The sequence below is a fragment of the Puma concolor genome, chromosome D2 (assembly GCF_028749965.1).
Source record: "Puma concolor isolate L17-30 chromosome D2, mPumCon1.1.hap2, whole genome shotgun sequence".
NCBI classification, from domain to species: Eukaryota; Metazoa; Chordata; class Mammalia; order Carnivora; family Felidae; genus Puma; species Puma concolor.
This window is the reverse complement of record NC_141677.1, coordinates 55,837,894-55,855,736: the sequence shown is the minus strand read 5'-3', so window position 1 is coordinate 55,855,736 and position 17,843 is coordinate 55,837,894. Positions and strand designations below refer to the sequence as shown.

The window sequence follows — 17,843 nt, the reverse complement described above, 5'->3', positions numbered from 1 at the left end:
TTAAAATGTTAATTTTCCTTCAGCTGTATGGATTCAACATGATCCCAATCAAAAGGCCAGCACCGTTTCTATTTTGTTTTGTTTTTGGTAGAAATCGGTAAGATTCTAAACTGTGTGAAAATGTGAAGGATCTAGAAGGGCCAAAAATGATTTTGAGAAAAAATGAAGTTGGAAGACTGACACTACCTGATTTCAAGACTTAGGCTAAAGCTAGGGCAGTCAGATAATTAGTTGTGGGTTAAAGTCAGATCAGTGGAACAGAAGAAAGTCCAGAAATAGACCCCCACATACGTGACTAATTCCCAAATTGTGGTATGCTAAGTGAGAGAAGCCAGCTGCAAAAGATTACATACACTGTGATGCCATGTGTAAAATGTTCTAGAAAAAAGGGTTAAACTATAGTGATAGAAAGCAGATCAGTGGTTACTGAAGACTTGGGAGGAGACCATAGTGAGTGAGTAAGTAGAATGCATTCCCACCTTGGGGCCCAGAGTGCACAACCTTCAGGTCAGTCTGTTTAGGTTCCACTACCAATCTGTGCCCCTCTCTGTACCCCGGTCTCCTCATCTGTGCAAACTAATACAGTGTCAGTGCTTACCTTGTAGGGTCATTGGGAAGATCAAATGAATATATTTGATGCATCAAGAACATTTCCTTGCTCATAATAAGCTACGTATATATAACTCATTATATATACGTATATATACGTATATATACTTATTATTCTTTGATAATCAGTTTTTGTTGTGATTTTACCACTTTCTCACAAAATTTGGTTCTTTCCTTCACCCTCTCCTTGATCCATGTGCATTCATGGAACTTGGGGTTTTTAATAGAATCTTAGAACTGGAAGAGGTCTTGGATAGTATCTTAACAAAGTACGGGTGACAAAATGGAGGCCAAGGAGGTTGAGTGACGTGCCCAACATCATGTTCCCACGTAGCCAACCAAGAACTAAGGGCATGGCCAGGAGACTCCTCGTTCCGCTCTGTTTTATCAAGGATTATGTATGGTGTTTGCATTCTTAATGTAAACCATTGGGACTTCTTGTGAACCCACCATTCCTCAATTCTGTTGTGTTGGTGTTTGTTTTTCTGCAGAGCAGTTCAGAGCCCCAGTTGCAGAAGACTTGTCCTGTTACCACCATGAGCTCTGGTAAGTCACTTTAAATCCTGTCTTTCTCTTCTGAACAAATCTACAAAACTGGGTGGTTTACCCAGATTTCCCACCTACTTTTAAGGCCCCAAATGCATTTCATTTTTTATTTTTTGAGACCTGGGTAAGCGTCAAAGCTTTGTCGTAAGTCGTCATTGCTACCATCACCTTCATTATTAATGATTTAATGAGCACCTGTTATGTCTTAAGAACTATGATCTACATTTCACATGCGCTATGTCCTAATTTTTATATATTTCTAATTTTTAAAACAACTTTATTGAGATACAATTGGCATAAAATGAACTGCAGATATTTCGAGTGTACAACTTGATAAATGTTGACATATGTATACACAGTGGCATTATTTAATCCCAGTGACTACAGCAAAAGTAAACAGATTGACCATAACTGCTCCAAGGAGTGAGCTGTTCTAACGTTTTCTTCATCGAGGCTGGAACAGCAGTTTGCTTACGTTTTTGCTATGCCTTTGGTAGTAACAATCAAGACCTAAGGAAATGAACAGTTTTTAGTATTTTTATTATTTATTTATGAGAGAGGGAGAGTGCACATGGGGGCATAGGGGAGGGGTGGAGGTGGGGAGAGAGAGAGAAAGAATGAGAATCTTAAGCAGGCTCCACGCCCAGCATCGGACACAGGGCTCCATCTCATGACTATGAGATCATCACCTGATCTGAAATCAAGAGTTGGACACTTAACCTACTGAGCCACCCAGGCGCCAGCCCGAGTTTTGAGTATTTTTAGTTTAAAGCGGGGATAGAAAGCACGGGCAAGGGAAGACAGAGAAGGGAACAGGTCCCCACTCGTTGTGTAGCCAAGTACTGTCAGCTTTCCAGCCCAGAATTCAGGGCAGAGAAGTTTCCATCTGGAGACTAAGGCCCACCTTGGCTTCTGAGCATGCCCTACAGCCTCCTGAGACCTGTAGGCTGAGGGGGAGTTGGGCAGATGACCAAGTCGTAGCTCATTCAAAAAGGTCTCCTGGGGGTGCCTGGGTGGCTCAGTCGGTTAAGCGTCCAACTCTTGATTTCTGCTCAGGTCATGATCTCACGGTTCATGAGTTCGAGCCCCGCATCAGTCTCTGTGCTGACAGCACAGAGCTGGTTTGGGATTTTCTCTCTCTGCCCCTCCCCCGCTCGCCTGTGCGCATGTGCTCTCTCTCTCAAAATAAATAAATCTTTAAAAGAAAAAAGGTCTCCTAATTCTGCATTCTCTCTGGAGTGTTAATCTAATCTCTGCCCATTAAAAACAAGCCTTTCTCGGGAGGCTGGGTAGCTCAGTCAGTTGAGTGTCCCAACTTTGGCTCAGTTCATGATCTCATAGTTAGTGGGTTCGAGCCCTGTGCCGGGCTCTGTGCTGACAGCTCAGAACCTGGAGCCTGCTTCAGGTTCTGTGTCTCCCTCTCCCCGCCACCCCCCACTCCCCGCACTCTGTCTCTCTCTCTCTCTAAAATAAATAAACATGAAGAAAAAAAAAATAAAAAGTCTTTCCATTTATTGACACACAGTGCCCTGTTAGCCAAATCCTAAATTGTGCAGGACAGCATGTGCTTAGGACAGAGGATGGCTCCAGGTGGAACAGTGCAGGGCCTCAACTTGGCTTCCTCTCACACCAACTGTATGGCCTCTGGCCTGTGGGGGCCATGTCAGCATTCTCCTCTGTGAAATGGACATCATGAAAGCACCGGCCCGCCCGGACTTTGTGAGGATGAAGTGAGGCAGTGCTTCTCAAGTACTGTGCCCGCAGCATCAGCAGGGTTGGGTCCTCCGTTGTCAGTTCAGCTCACATGTCCTCCTTGAGAGGAGGGGAACTCGACTTGTCTCTGATTCCCTGAGCGCTTTTGCTGCACATGCAGATGCCACACACTTTCTTTTTCTCTCCACGTGGACTTGGGTACCTCCAGGAGCTCCTGCTTTGTAACTCATTTTTTTTCTTTTTGTTTGCTTGGCTTTTTGGTTTTGCTGTCATTTAAAACAGGCCAGGGCTTTTATTTTTTATGTATTTTTTACTTTTCTTTCTTTCTTTTTTTTTTTTAACTTTTGCCCTAAAATTTCTGGCTCTACCAGAGTTCGCCTAAGCTGGCATTGCCGCTCCTGGCACGCTTAATGGTAGAAGGAGGAAGAAGGGAGGGGCCCAGCAGGAAAGTGAGGGTGAGGATGGGCCTGCGGGACTTCTCCCAGGTTCGCTGTCAGGCGTGGTGCGAGAAGGCATTTCATAGAAAGAGTCCAAAAAATCTGGACCTTTTGGCCTCATAATCTCACTCTTGGGAATTTCCATCTTAATTCAGAGGAAACAAAAACATCACCCACATGAAGGTGGGGAGTGAGCAGGTTCCTGATGTGCATTTGTTTGATGGAATATTATGCCACTATTGAAAGTGATCATTAAGGGCACCTGGGTGGCTCAGTCGGTTAAGCGTCGGGCTTCGGCTCTGGTCATGATCTCACTGTTCGTAAGTTCGAGCCCCGCATCTAGCTCTGTGCTGACAGCTCAGAGCCTGGAGCCCTCTTCAGAGTCCGTATCTCCCTCTCTCTGACCCTCCCCTGCTCACACTCTCTCTCTCTCTCTCTCAAAAATAAATAAACATTAAAAAGAAATAGATCGTTAGGAAGAAAGCAGCTGTGTAGAAAACATTAGTTTTAACATTTGGTGGAAAGAGAAGCATGAAAATGATGGCACTTTTTTAAAAAAATATTTTTATTTATTTAGTTTACATCCAAGTTAGCATATAGTGCACCAACGATTTCGGGAGTAGATTCCTTAGTGCCCCTTACCCATTTAGCCCATCCTGCCTCCCACAACCCCTCCAGGGGTTGTTCTCTCTGGAGAACCCTCCGTTTGTTCTCCATATTTATGAGTCTCTTCTGTTTTGTCTCCCTCCCTGTTTTTATATGATTTTTGCTTCCCTTCCCTTTTGTTCATCTGTTTTGTCTCTTAAAGTCCTCATATGAGTGAAGTCGTATGATATTTGTCTTTCTCTAATTTCACTTAGCAAAATACCCTCCAGTTCCATCCATGTAGTTGCAAATGGCAAGATATCATTCTTTTTGATTGCCGAGTAATACTCCATTGTATATATATGCCATATCTTCTTTATCCATTCAGTAATGCATTCTTTTTATTCCGAGTTTGGAGGAGGCTGCCAGTCACTGAGGGAAGTGCTTTGCTCGTGTTATCTCCTTGCATCCTCCTGGCAATCCCACAAACATAGCATGAGGTACCAGTCCCATTCTGTAGACGGGGAAATTGAGACCCTGAGAGATTCATGATTTACCTGTGATAACCAGCTAGTGTCTAGTGTGAAGTTTAGGCAAACCCAGGCTGTGGACACCAACACACGATGTCGCAGAGGTCTGAATCTGAGGCGATGGAACTATTTTGCATATTTTCTTCAAGTCTAGCTATATTTAATGAAAAGAAAGAAAGGAAAGGAAATACGTGGGGCTGGACCTGGTGGCCGCTCAGAGGCTGCCCCAGTGCTAGCGTAGGGAGGCCTGAAGCAAGGCCTACGGCCCCAGAAAGGAGACAGTGAAGACGAACTGGGGCAGGTGCACGGGGAAGGGAGAGTTACAGAAAGAACAAGTCGGGTAATGCAGCTTCGGTTTCTGGCCTTCTTGCCAATGCCCTCCTTCCACCCATCCCTGAAATGTAGGTGCGAGGGAGATAATGGCATCTGGGAGAATTAGCCTTCATCTGTAGGTGGACAGGGCAGTGAGCAGGACAGAACCTACGGGCCAGAGTCAGGAGGTCTAGGCTGCCGGCGGGGAGGGGTGGTGGCCCTGCTTGGGTCTGGATCCAGGAGCATCCAGGCTGGCCTGTCAGTGAGGCTGATTGTTGAGAGCCTAGGTAGGTGACCCAGTCTCAGCCAGATGAGCTACTGGGATTTGGGACAGGGCTTCAGGCCCAGCATTTGGGGAAATAGCATATAAGCTATTTCATATAGAATATATTTAGTTTGTATTTATAGAATATGTAGGAGACATTTTTTATTTTAAAAAATCAAAAATGTTTATCCCTGCTGGGGTCAAGAAGATGCCCTGTGGGATGGAGCAGACCTGAATTCAAACCGCAGCTTAGTGATCTTGGGTGGGCCTGGCATCCTCTGTGGACTTCAAATTTCTTACCTATAAGATAGGAGTCCCTAACTCCTAGCTCCAAGGGACTGGGTCTGAAGTATAAAAATGAGATGCTAATTATGGAATGCTTAGTGTGGAACCTCAGATCCAAGCAAATAGATATTTAAAAAGCCATAGCTGGGGCGCCTGGGTGGCTCAGTTGGTTAAACGTCTGACTTCGGCTCAGGTCACGATCTCGCAGTTCATGAGTTTGAGCCCCACATCAGGCTCTCTGCTGTCAGTGCAGAGCCCGCTTTGGACCCTCTGTGTCCGTTCTTCTCTGCCTCTTGCTTATGTGCATTTTCCTCTCTCTCTCTCTCTCTCTCTCTCTCTCTCTCTCTCTCTCTCTCAGAAATATTAAAGGAACACCTGGGTGGCCCAGTCGGTTAAGTGTCTGACTCTTGGTTTTGGCTTAGATCATGATCTCACGGTTTCTTGGGTTTGGGCCCCACATCGGGCTCTGCACTGACAATACAGACCCTGCTTGGGATTCTCTCTCCCTGTCTCTCTGCCCATTCCCCACTCGTGCTGTCCCTGTCTCTCTCAAAATAAATAAATAAACTTTAAAAATATATTCAAAAATAAATAAAAAGCCATAGCTGTTATGATTCTGTTTGTGGCTTGGTGGCTCCTTTGCTGTCGGGGGGCAGGGGTGGGGTCACTCCAAGCACGCTGGTCACAGGTCTCAGGGTGGCAGGTTCTGTCTGCCCACCTGCTTGCCTTCTTGGGCCTGCCTCTGTCAATTCAGGAAGGGGGGACTTGGTGGGGGCTTAGGCTGCCTGTGGGTAGCTGGGGTCTCTCAGTGCCTCCAGCTGGGCAGAACTCAGAAACGTCTTAGCTGACCTAGAGGAAGTGACGTTTGAGGTGAGCCTCAAGGATGCACGGGATTTCCCCAAGGTAAGGAAAGAGGAGGAGGCATTCCTGGCGTGGGCCTTGCAGGTCTGGAAGTATCTGACATACTGGTGGTGGGAGGTGCGGGGGGAGGGGGGGTGTTGTGAGGAGACGGGGGTGGCAGGCAGCTGAAGAGGGAAATGCAGCAGGGAAAGGCTGGGACCAGTGGCTGGAGAGCCCAGAATCCAAGCTGAGCTGCCCAGGCCTTGTCCCTTGAGGTAGCTGCTGGCCACTGTGGCTTGTGTGTTTGCTTGCTTTTAATTATCAGAAAGGTCAGTTAATTTAAATATAATCAGGTAGGCCAAGGTACACGTCATCCAACTTACTAAAAAATTAGGTTCTTAACAATCATTTGTGCATTTGGGGGAATTTGGAATACATTTTTTTTCCTCATGGAAATAATTTAAATGAATGAATTCCCAGACTAAATCCCAATATTTTCATTTTCAAAACAGAGGTGAAATACCCTCTACTTACAGTAGAGGGGTTTAAGAAGATACTATTGCATTGAGCCATTTTGCTTTCATCTGTCCTGCACCCTGAGGCTCTTTAACCCAGAAAGGGCCATGGTTAGATCAGGAGCTAGACGGTTCTCTCCAGACGTAGATTGGCAATGGGCATAGAGAAGGGACAGAATGGAGGTGGGGTGTGGGGAGGCGGTGGTTGGGGAACCGTGTCATCTCCGGGACAGAAACCCAAGAGCCTCAATGGGGGATAGTGGGCAGGTGAGGAGGGGCAGTGTCCAGAGACATTGCGGGGGAGGGATAGCATGCCTTTGGTGACCGGAGATGTGGGTGTGGGGTGAAGGAAGGTGTCAAAGAACCTGAGGTCTCTGTCTGCTGACAGCTCTCACTCTGGATGCCCAGGGATGCGTTTGAGCTAGTCTTCGAGTCAGCTTGCCAGTGAGCAGCTAAGCTTTTGTCATTCGGGAGATACCATTTTGAGGGAATTAAGCAGATTTTTTAAAAATTTAATTTAATTTAATTTAATTTAATTTAATTTTATTTTATTTTATTTTACTTTTTAAAAATTTATTTATTTTTGAGAGAGACAGAGCAAGTGGGGGAGGGGCAGAGAGAGAGGGAGAGAGAATCCCCAGCAGGCTCTGCACTGTCAGCACAGAACCCGATATGGGACTCAAACTCACAAACCATGAGGTCATGACCTGAGCTGAAACCAAGAGTTGGACTCTTAAATGACTGAGCCACTCAGGTCCCCCAGGCAGATTTTTTTTTTTTTTTTTTTTTTTTTGTAATGTCAGAAATAAAGCCACAGCAGGGAGGCAGGAGAGTTTGTCATCTTCCCATCCCCAAACAGCTTTTGTGTTCTCTCCTGGTTCAAGCCATACCACATGCTCAGAGTTCTCCCGTGGTGCCCAAGGGGGCCCTCCTCAGGCCCCGAGAAAGCCTGCCTGTCCCAGCATATGTCACATCAGCAGGACTCAATAAATATTGGGGGCACATAATCCCAAGCCTGTGCTCTTTGTGTCTCTTTCAGAATGTGATGTTGGTGTTTCTAAAGCCGTGGTGAACGGGTTGGCGCCAGGCAGCAATGGGCAGGACAAAGGTAAGGTCTTGAGGGGAAGCCCGGCTGGTACCACAAGGCAGTTCTACATGGAGCAGAGTATGTTGGGCCTGGGCCACTGGCCTGCCATGAGCAGTCACTGGTCGAATCAGGTCGTGAACTGGAGACCTGTTTCTCACGCCAACTTTGAGCATGTTCTTGCATCTCGTGGGTCCAAGGTCGCTCTTTTCCACTGTGAGGTGACATGTTAAAACCTGTCCCCCACTCATAAGATGTGAGTAACAACAGGTCAAGTACACCAACTGAGGCCTGTGTCACGCCTGGTGTGAATGGCATTTATCGGCCTGAAGTCTCTCTCACCCAGCATTTTACCTTCACCTACGGTAAATAGTGACACGCTCACAGTCCTGACCCTGAGGCAAGACCCTCTAATGCTGAAATAAGTTATTTCAGTGGCATTAGTTTCCTGTGCATCTTCGATTTTCAGGTTTTAAACATTTTCAGACAAAAGATTTAAGTGTGAAGTGAATTATGGGTAAGATGACCTTTGAGGTCCCGTTTGCCCTGTGGTCTCTCATGGTCAGTGTCTCAACGTGGCTGCCCAAGTAGCCGGGCAGCAAGGCTCCCATGTCACTTCTGCAGTGTGTCGTGAGCAGAGTGGTGAAGTACCTTGCTTCTGCTGCTCACAGACAGACATCTCGGGAGGTCCACCGTCTTTATGGATGTGAGTGCCCTTATCTAGAAAATGAGGGAATTAGATGTTATGCAGTGTTTATTCCTGCTTCACATTCGGGGTTTTAGTGATTCCATCTGTGCTCATCCCAATACATTTTGTGGTATCAATGAGAGGGGGCAAAAGTCCTGTCATTGAGCATTCAAGTCAAAATGCACCATCTCTCAAAGAATAATTTCAGAAAGTGACACGTTTGGCCTTCATAATTTCCTTCTGGTTCAGCCGAATATTCCTCTTGAGACCAGGCAAAGTGTAAAGTCAGGAGGAGCAGCCGGGAAGGGAAGGCATAGAGCACAGGAGGAGATGGGGAATGGGGGGGCCCAGTTGGTTTGGGGGTCATCTCCTCTGCTGCTCTGTGCTCCTTGCCTCCCTGCTTCCCTCCCCGACCACCCCTCTCTCATGGTGTGGGTCCATGTTCTCAGGGCCTTGGACAATCTTACTAAGTTACGCTTGGGAGTGTTGAGGGGCAGTGCCTGTGGCATGGCTCCACGGGTGTGTTTAAGCATCCAGTGAGCATGGGGCGGGGTTGGGCCCTGATGCTTAGAAAACCTGTGGGGCCACCAACCCCATCCCCGTGAATTCATCAGTAGAGGAGACTTCAGGGGTGTGGGAGAGGGTGGCAGGTGGATTCCACTCTCAACTCGGTAAGACTCAACCTTCATTTGGAAAGGAGGCAGCAGATGTCACCTGAAGGTGATCATGGCGGCCTGGGGGAACTGAACAGGTCACTGAACCAGGTGCCAGGACATCTAAGCTCCAGCCTCTTCCCCTAAAAGCTGGATGACTCTGAGCAGCTCCAAGCCTCTTGCTTTTTCCTCTGAAAATGGTAACAAAAATCCCAGGTGGTCATAAGGAGCAGGCAGTAGGATTGCTGTGAAAGCATCTTAATACATGTAATATTGCTATTATCTACTTAGTTGTTGATGGCCGTATGCTATGTGACCGCCTTATGAAGCAGCAGCATGATGGACTGGAAGGTGAACTCTGCAAGGTTGAGGTGCCTACATCCCTCCTGTCCCCAGGCAGGCTCGCCTGCATGATACTGATGCACTAGTGACCATCTTGCTTCCCAAACAGCCTCACCCCCAGTTATTATGTAGATCTGGGGCCATAAGACCTCGGAGGGCTGCTCATTGGGGTGACATTGGTGCCATGACACGTGAGCTCCCATCTCTATTTGCTGCCATTAGGACGAGAGGGTGAGGGGAGGCCCCCCAACAGGCTTATCGTGAGGAGGAAGGTTTGGGGATGTGCCCACCATCGAGACTCCAGAATTTGGGGACACAGGGGGTGCAGGGCAGCCTGCAGATGGAGAAGTATGAGCACCCAGGATATAAGGACACATCCCTGGCCACATCCCAGGCAGCCATCCTAGTTCTCTTACCCACATGCTGGCTGTCAGGATCCTGGGCTGCATCCGTGGGTGCTTCCCAGAGCCTTGAGCACGCACTGGACACCTGGCAACCTCTTGTCCAGGAAAGGCCGGTTTGAGCAAGACCATCTGCTGCCCAACAGATGGAGGTTCTGATTTGCTTGGGGACAGAGGACCATGGTTGTGAGAGCAGACACAGGACCCCGGAAGTTGTGATGGTGGGGAAGCAGCTGTAGTGTCTGAGAGGACCAGGCAGCTCAGCGGCTTGTTCCCTTCCCTCCTCCGCTCATCTGGGGCCTGAGCCAGAGCTCTCCTCCTCACGGCCCTGCCCCCAGCACAGACACCCCGGCATTATTCTCCCAGGGGCCCCTTGGACGCTGGGTGCTCTCCCTTCCTCTGTGTGCCAGGCCATCTGTGTGTCTGGAAATCTCTTTGTCCAGAGCCTTGGCACATTCCTGCTGTGGCACGAGGCACAGATGAACACTGACCAACTGCGTATGGGTGACGGTGGGAGGGTTCTGCCATATTGGCATGGAACCCTGGAGAGGGAAAGCAGGTTATTTTAAATTACCGCATCTACTGCTCTTCATATTGTTCTTTTCGTGTGGGCGACTTCCTCCTATTGTCCCTGCCCAGTTCCTCAACTGCCTGAGTGTTTCCCAAATGTTCTTTCTGGATACACCATTTACCCTTTTGTGTTTTCAGCAACTGCCGACCCTTTACGTGCACGCTCTATTTCTGCTGTTAAAATAATTCCCGTGAAGACAGTGAAAAGCTCTTCAGGCCTGGTACTCCCTCCAGGTATCTTTTCTTGGGTTTCTTTCTTTCTTTCTTTCTTTCTTTCTTTCTTTCTTTCTTTCTTTCTTTCTTTCTTTCTTTCTTTCTCTCTTTCATTAGCTTATCATGCATGTTTTTCCTTTCTTTCCTTCTAACAAAGACTCAAAGGCTTAATCCTTATTCCCTCTCACATCCTTGGCCGGTTTCCTTTCTGTGTGTGTGTGTGTGTGTGTGTGTGTGGGTGTGTGTGTGTGTCTGTGAGCCAGCAAGTCTGGAGAAGAACTGACAGGTGCCTTGCCCCTCCTCTCGTTAGTAGAAGGGTCAGTCCAGAGGCTAATCATTTACTCTGCCCTGGGTCTTTGGTACATGAGGTATGTGATACATGGAGGTACATGAGGCACGTGGCTTTGCAGAGGGGCTTCCAGCTCCCAGTATTTTATTTAAAACTTCAGTCTCCCCGAGAATGAATGTATCCCCAGAAGGAACCTCTGAGTTGGGCTGAACTTGAAGCAGCTGCCTTAGATACCTAACCTAGATGCACCCCTGTGAGGCTTGCTGGGCGATTTTCCTCCTCAACCCCCGACTTCACCTCCTCTCCAAGGAGAGGGTGTCCTTCAGCTCTCTGCTCTGGCACATAGCTTCCTTCTGTGCCAAACGGGACAAGTGAGGCTGAGGTGGTGCTTTATCCCAGTGGGGCTTTCGGGAGTTGGGCAGATCTGGTTATGGACCTGGGAACCTAGGATGGCTGGATTTGTCAGTTTGCTGCTCATCCTTTTTAAAAAGACCATGAATCAGTTTTCCCAGTAGTTTTGCGACATCAGTCACTTATCCTCTTGACAGGGTTGGACAAGTCGCATGCTCCCCAAGGCTGCTGCCTGCTCTGCCATACTTTGTGTTTTTGTGCTTCACTCTCACTGGGAAGAGGTGCTGACGGGGCTCTCTCCTGTCTGCTCTCTCCTGTCACGCAGTGGTCGTTCATCTGAGCTGTTGGAAAGAGGCTGCTGGACTTGGAAAGAAGGAGGGAAGAGACTTCTCCCTGCCCTGGCACGGGAATGGGGTGGGGTTGATGTCTGAGCCTACATCCTGCCCATCACCCACCTTTGGCCTTACCACATAATCGCAGTCTTGACAATTTTAGGTCAGAGGTCCAGGCTGTGCTGTGAGCAATTTGAAAAAATGAACTGTGGAATTCAGTTCAGCTCTAGCTGCACAGAAGGAAACACGTGCTTTCTAGCACTGTGTGATTGATCTACGTCAGTTTCTGGCCTCCCCATCACTGATTTTCCTAGGGATGGACATCCAGATCTTCTGAGGTCTGTTTTAAAATCCTTCTCAATGGAATTTTGAAAGATGGCCTGCGTCTGCTGTTAGGCCATTGTGAACTGTAGGAGAGGTCGGGGCCCAGGGAAGGCTCAGTGGGGGGTGCGGTGAACACTGTTCACTGAAGGATTTAGCGCTTCTTGTCGTTTTCTTTGGTGTGAATTCATGAAGTTTGGAATGTGAGGCTCTTACCCATGATCTTTCTCCACAGGCAGCATATCCTGTCATCATTTCAAGGGTCTTGACTTGCTGATAGAAGATTTTCTTTTCCTTTTCCTTTTCCTTTTTCCAATGGGGAACTGCAGGGAGCAGTGATTCTCCCCAGAACAACTTGATTCCCAATGTTTCCAGCTTGCTCTTTTATAAGAAGAATGGTCTGGAAGCTTGAGAAATCTCTCATCAGCTCTTGCTTGAATTGTGCCTTACTAATTGGTCAGAAGTCTACTCACCAGCCCAAGCCTCATCTAATAAAAGGAATTAACCTGCATTCATTTTGAAATGTTTTCAGCTGATAATTATAACTTACACAGAACTCATTGTTGCCTCCATTTTCCCCAAACCTCATGACGTGTGGTAAACCTCCGAAAATGGGATTCGTCTTTCTCCTCCACCCACAAATTAATTTTCATTGACCACCACACTGACCATAAGGCTTTCCATGGCTATAAGCAGGTTCATCTCATTCTCTGGCTGTAATGAGTTGCTAGCTGACTACTGGCTTTAATCCTTCAGGAGCCTTGGATTCAGGCTTCTCTTTTGTGCCTTTCCTTTTCAGACATGGATCCAACGAAAATCTGCACTGGGAAGGGAGCGGTGACTCTCCGGGCCTCGTCTTCCTACAGGGAAGTCCCAAGCAGCAGCCCCACGAGCCCTCAGGAAACCCCACAACATGAAAGCAAACCAGGTGTGTGACCCCTGTGCTGGGGGGAGCTGTTCAAAGTCATACTGGGAGGGAGGGAGGCCTGCCTGCTTTTGCTCAGAAAGGTATGAATTCATCTGCTGCCTCCTAACTCTCCCAGGGGTCCCTAGAACAGTCAACACCTCACTCCACGTGTGGTGGGTGGTGATCAGTGCCCTGAACTAATGGGTATTCACTTGCTTCAGGCAGACGCATAGCAGAGGCCACCACTTTGTTAGCTTTTGACCAGAGATGAGGAGAAACCTCATTAGGGAGCCGATGGCTCTGCAGAGGACAGAGGTGGCTTAGGGGCATGGGAGGGAGTGGTGAGATGGGCTAGAGGGGAGGTTTTGCAAGGCCATCCCTGCTTTTGAGAGCTGGGTGTAACTGGCCAGGCAGGGCTGGGGCAGTAGGAGGGGAGAAGCCAAGGGAGGCTGAGAAGTGCAGGTGCCTGACTGGCCAGGCTCCCAGGAAAACGGTGGGGCAGGGCTCAAGCCTGGTGGGGGTGACCTGGCGGCCAAAGCAGCAGGAACAGAAGAGCAATTCCGAGGCCCCTGCACACTAGGAGCCAAGAGAAACAAATGAAGCTCCCATATGCAGCCCACCTCCCATCTGATCCATTGTTCAGGGTGTCTAGAGAGTGGTGTTGAGAACTGGGACCTGGGAACCCAATAGATCGGCATTCTACCACCTGTGGCTGTGCAACTGTGAACGGGACATTTCACTGTCTCAACCCTAGTGATCTCATCTGGAGAATGGGCTTGATAATTGCACCTGCCTCAGCATTCCTGTGAGCGTGGAGGATGTTAAGTTTTTGCACCTGCCTAGTGACATGGAACAAGCCCTTAGCTGCTATTCGTAGGTTATGATTGTGATTATTTTGACCTCTCTAGAGAGGGTGCTCCAGAGGGCCCCTCCCCACTCACCCCCCCCCCCCCCCCCACCCCACAAAGTGTTCTGGGCACTGAGAAACACTGAGGTTTCACAGGGACAGCTGGCTTTGTGGCCCCCTGCCCTCCACATGGCACTGGTTCTCACATTGGAGCTGCATCAGAATCACTGGAGTAAAATGACAGGGTGCTGCGTCCCAGGCCAGAGCTTTAGGATTTATGATTCCCACTTGTAGGTTTGAGGTGGGGTTGGAGGGTTTACATTTCTGACAAGTTCCAGGTCATGCTGCTGCTGCTGCTGCTGCTCCAAGGACCACATTTGAAAGCTACTGCTGTAGGGAAAGGGGATTTCTTCCTTTCTGGATGGAAATGAAGGGAGTAAAGGAATTAGGATAATGTCCACTTCCTTGGGACTGGAGACAAAAGGAAGTGGGACACACAAACTTTTTGGTGCAGTGGGGAGCAGTGTGTTGTGATGAGATGGAATTCTGTAGGATGGGGATGGTTGGTGCCCAGCATCCCGGGTCATGCCCAGGAAACTGACTTCCTGTCCCAGCCACCTATAACCAGTGCCAAGGCAGATGCCCAAGGACTAGGCCAGGCTAGGGTTTGAGCACAAACCCTGTTCTGATAATGTTGCCTCCCTGTGGAGGGCTTCTTTTTCCCTGGTCTCAGGGCAGGCATAAGTGGCTGCCAGCACTATTGGTTGAAAGAAGCTTCTTGGCCTCATATTCCTGAACCCATACCTGAAAAGGTAGGGCCAAGCAATGAAGGCAAAATAATTCCTTCCTAAGGCTAACTTAATCCAGCCTCTCCAGGCCTAACTGGGAAGATCTAGCTCCCAAGGATGTTTGAGGAAGAGACAATCCTAAGGGATAATTTAAAGAAAAAGACCATACCTACAGCTCATGGCCCAATAAAATGACCTTATCAAGCTCAGGGCCCTTTCTCTGGTGGTAAAAGGTAGAGCGAATGGGAGGAGGAGAGGGTCCTTGAGCTCCCCCTGGTGGTTATAGAGTGGCACTAACATAGAACACCTGCTACTCATTCGCCCAGTAGTCTTGGGCTTGGGCTTGGGCTTACAGTGCCGTGCAGTGATTTGAGCACTTTAAGAAGCTCTCTAGTCCCCAAATAATTCTATATCCTACGAATTCTGACAACTCACTTGGGCGAAAAAAGATCTTGTTTGAAAACGCAAATACATTGAAGAATTAGGGGATAGCCCAGTTGTGCACACTTCCAAGGTAAAAATCAGTTTTAGTAGATTATTTTCCTCCTGGTAAGTGGAGTTCATTGGCTCCAAGCCAACAGACATTTAGTTAGCATCATCAGTGTGCCAGGCACTAAGTAGTCACTGGGAATTGTGGCGAGAAATGGGGAGAAGGGAAGGACAAGGAGAGTAATTCTAGGTGCATTAGGTGAGGACAGAAGTCCTTTTGCTGCAACAGAGGAGTCTGGCGTGGGCCGCTAGTCCACTTCTGCGCTTTCCGACTGGGGAAGCCACACCTTTGAAGACCGTGTAAAGTATGAGGGACCTGTGCAAGCTGCTTTCCAAGCTTCCTAGCTCCAAAATGCTCCATGACCTTGGGAAGTTTGGGGATTAACCTGACACAAACAGAATCCCATTCACTGAGGTCAGATTCGAGATTACACACCAGGGCAGTTTGGGGTGGAAGGAAGAAGCTGGGTTTGAGTAAGGGGAAGAGTAAGTACCAAAGAGGCTGGGATGAGTTAACACTGGGGTGAGGTTAAAAAAGGATGTGACTCCAAGGATGGGACCTCCCAGCTGGAGACCTTTCCTCTTACTGTACTGCTCACGGACCAGCATCCTGCAGACTCTTGACTGGCTGTGTCCAGGCGGCTCCTCAGCCCTCCCCTCATCCCTGCCTGCTCCCTCCGCTTGGGCCTCTGGCTGATGACCTGCCTACCCCGCAGCGGCCTCTAGTCCTGTCACAGGGCCTGGGAGTCCATGGGCCTCGACAAGCCTCAGGCAAACCATTTTCTGCACCATCTGCAGGCAGCCACGTTCAGCCCGGACCAGCAGCGCACATATGAGGCAGCGAGTGTCTCTTGCCAACGACAGGGCATGCTTCCTGCTCGCAGTGCCTTCACAGATAGCTGATGTCCAGTAGCGTCCAGCTCCCTCCCTTATCACCAGGGCCAGCATCTGTGCCCCAGCTGCTGTGTCTGCCTTTCTCTGCCTGCTCCCTGGCTTCACCACCTCCTTCCATCCCTGTATATCTACAAGTTGCTGATCATTTGCCCAGACTGGAAGCTCCAGTCTTGTGCTACTGCCCAGCACCTGTGTCCTGGTTTCTTTCCTTACGTGACCCTTTGACACCCGCATTTCAGAGGTGGCTCCTGTTTCCAGTCCTTGCTTCAGTTCCCTCATCCTATGAGACCTGGTCTAGTTCTGCAGTGACACAGCCCTCTGTTGAGGCTCAGCTCTGCCACTTACCATCTTTGTGATGTGGGCAACTCATTCAGCCTTGGCGAGCTTCAGTTTCCTCATCTATAAAATGGGGATGACCTGAGTAGAGTTGCTGGGATTCAGTGAGCTCTTTCACACCAAGATCTAGCATGAGCCAGACACACAACAGGTGCTCTTTGATGACAACCATCCTAGTTATGCACATCCGGAGGCCTGTCACAGCCTTCCAGTAATTGCAGTTGGTGGCCTTGAGGGCAGCGGGAATGAAGAACCAGGGCCAGGGGGAAAGTGCATGTGGAAGAGTGAAGTGGCAGGACTTGGTACAGTGTGTTTGAGGAGCTTGGAGATGTGAACCTGCCGAGAAGGAAGTGCCTCCCCTGGTTGACTAGGAGGATGGCTGAGGTGCTCATGGAAGCAGTGGCTTTATGAAGGGAGAGAAAGGGATGTTGAATTCCATAGTTTGACATACTAAGTTTTGGGGAAAGGGCAGGGCCTCTAGGAAGGAGTTTCTAAAAGATATTTGGAAACTTGGAGTTCAGAGTGTGGGTTTGGGAGCCATGTGCATCCAAGATTGGGAGGATGGAGGTGCTGTCTGAGGTGGAGGGTGGTAGAGTCCTTGGAGTTGCCCGGTTTAAACCCATCCTCCAGACTCCTGCCCTCAAGAGGTAGCTCGACTCTGGATTGTCACCCGTGGCTTCCTGACCAGCCTCCTAATCTGTGAATGTGGACCTTCGTTTTTGGATCAGAACCTTCTAGAAAGAACTGCAATAATTTTAGTGCTGACTCCCTGACTCTGGGAGAGGTATTACCTTATCCCTGCTTCCTTGCCTGGCCATCATTGCCTGGCCAGGTCTGGGTATTGACCTGGTTGGTTCAGGGAGTCTACACCTGTGTCCCCAGGTCAGAGTGTTACTCTAGAAGAGACAGGGAGCCTGATGGACCGGTGAGTGTGATACCAAGCTTCCTGTCTGGTGTAGCCAGAAGGCCATCAATCCCTATGTTCCGACCCACAAGCCAAAATCCAGTTCAACCCCTACATTTTGTTAATTCTGTGCCGGTTGCCTCCAGTCTTTCCTGCCTGATTCTTGACTACCACATTAGCTTTGGGCGTAAATCAACTAATTTCCTTTGGTTTGACTCTTGTGTTTGTGCTCCAGAAATGGCAGTAGCAAAAAGATATCATGAGAAAATTGACGTGGAAGCAGTTAAATACTGCTAAAGACCGTTAAAGCGAGTTAGAGTCCTCTTGTATGCATGCCTGTACAAGAATTAGGGCCAAACAAAGAAGTTGGAAGGAAAAGACTCCACCAGAGAACACCGTGATTTTTGACACCAAATGCTCATTGAAGGGATTCCAAAAAGTACCCTCAGGTTTCATATTTTGCTAGGACTCAACTCATTGAAAGCTGTTATACTCATATATTCACGGTTATGGTGGATTACAGGGAGACGATACAGATTAATATCAGCCAAGAGAAGAAGTCCAAAGTGAGCTCTAGGGAAGAAGCAAGCACAGAGACTTTTGTTGACCTCTCCTAGGGAGTCAGGATGCATTAGTTCCTGTCTGATGTAGCCTAAAGACCATCAATCCCCGTGTTCTGACCCACAAGCCAAAATTCAGTTCAACCCCTACGTTTTGTTAATTGGGGCAAGGACAGGACCTCTAGAAAGAAGTTTCTAAAAGACATTTGGAAATTTGCAGTTCAGAGTGTGGATTGA

At 48.6% G+C, this 17,843-nt stretch overlaps 1 protein-coding gene across 50 annotated transcripts in view; it reads left to right on the top strand.

Moving 5' to 3' along the window:
• The window catches only part of SORBS1 (sorbin and SH3 domain containing 1), a 231,558-nt gene that overhangs the window by 110,567 nt on the left and 103,148 nt on the right, over positions 1 to 17,843 (top strand). For 44 of the 50 annotated variants that reach the window (XM_086680476.1, XM_086680472.1, XM_086680468.1 and 41 more), the window contains 4 exons: positions 1,101 to 1,155; positions 7,677 to 7,745; positions 10,514 to 10,609; positions 12,681 to 12,809. In XM_086680476.1, coding sequence (XP_086536602.1) covers positions 1,146 to 1,155; positions 7,677 to 7,745; positions 10,514 to 10,609; positions 12,681 to 12,809 — 304 coding nt within the window. In that variant the 5' untranslated portion in view covers positions 1,101 to 1,145. The remainder of the gene's footprint in view (positions 1 to 1,100; positions 1,156 to 7,676; positions 7,746 to 10,513; positions 10,610 to 12,680; positions 12,810 to 17,843) is intronic. The other 6 variants (XM_086680446.1, XM_086680442.1, XM_086680483.1 and 3 more) reach the window with 1 other exon arrangement.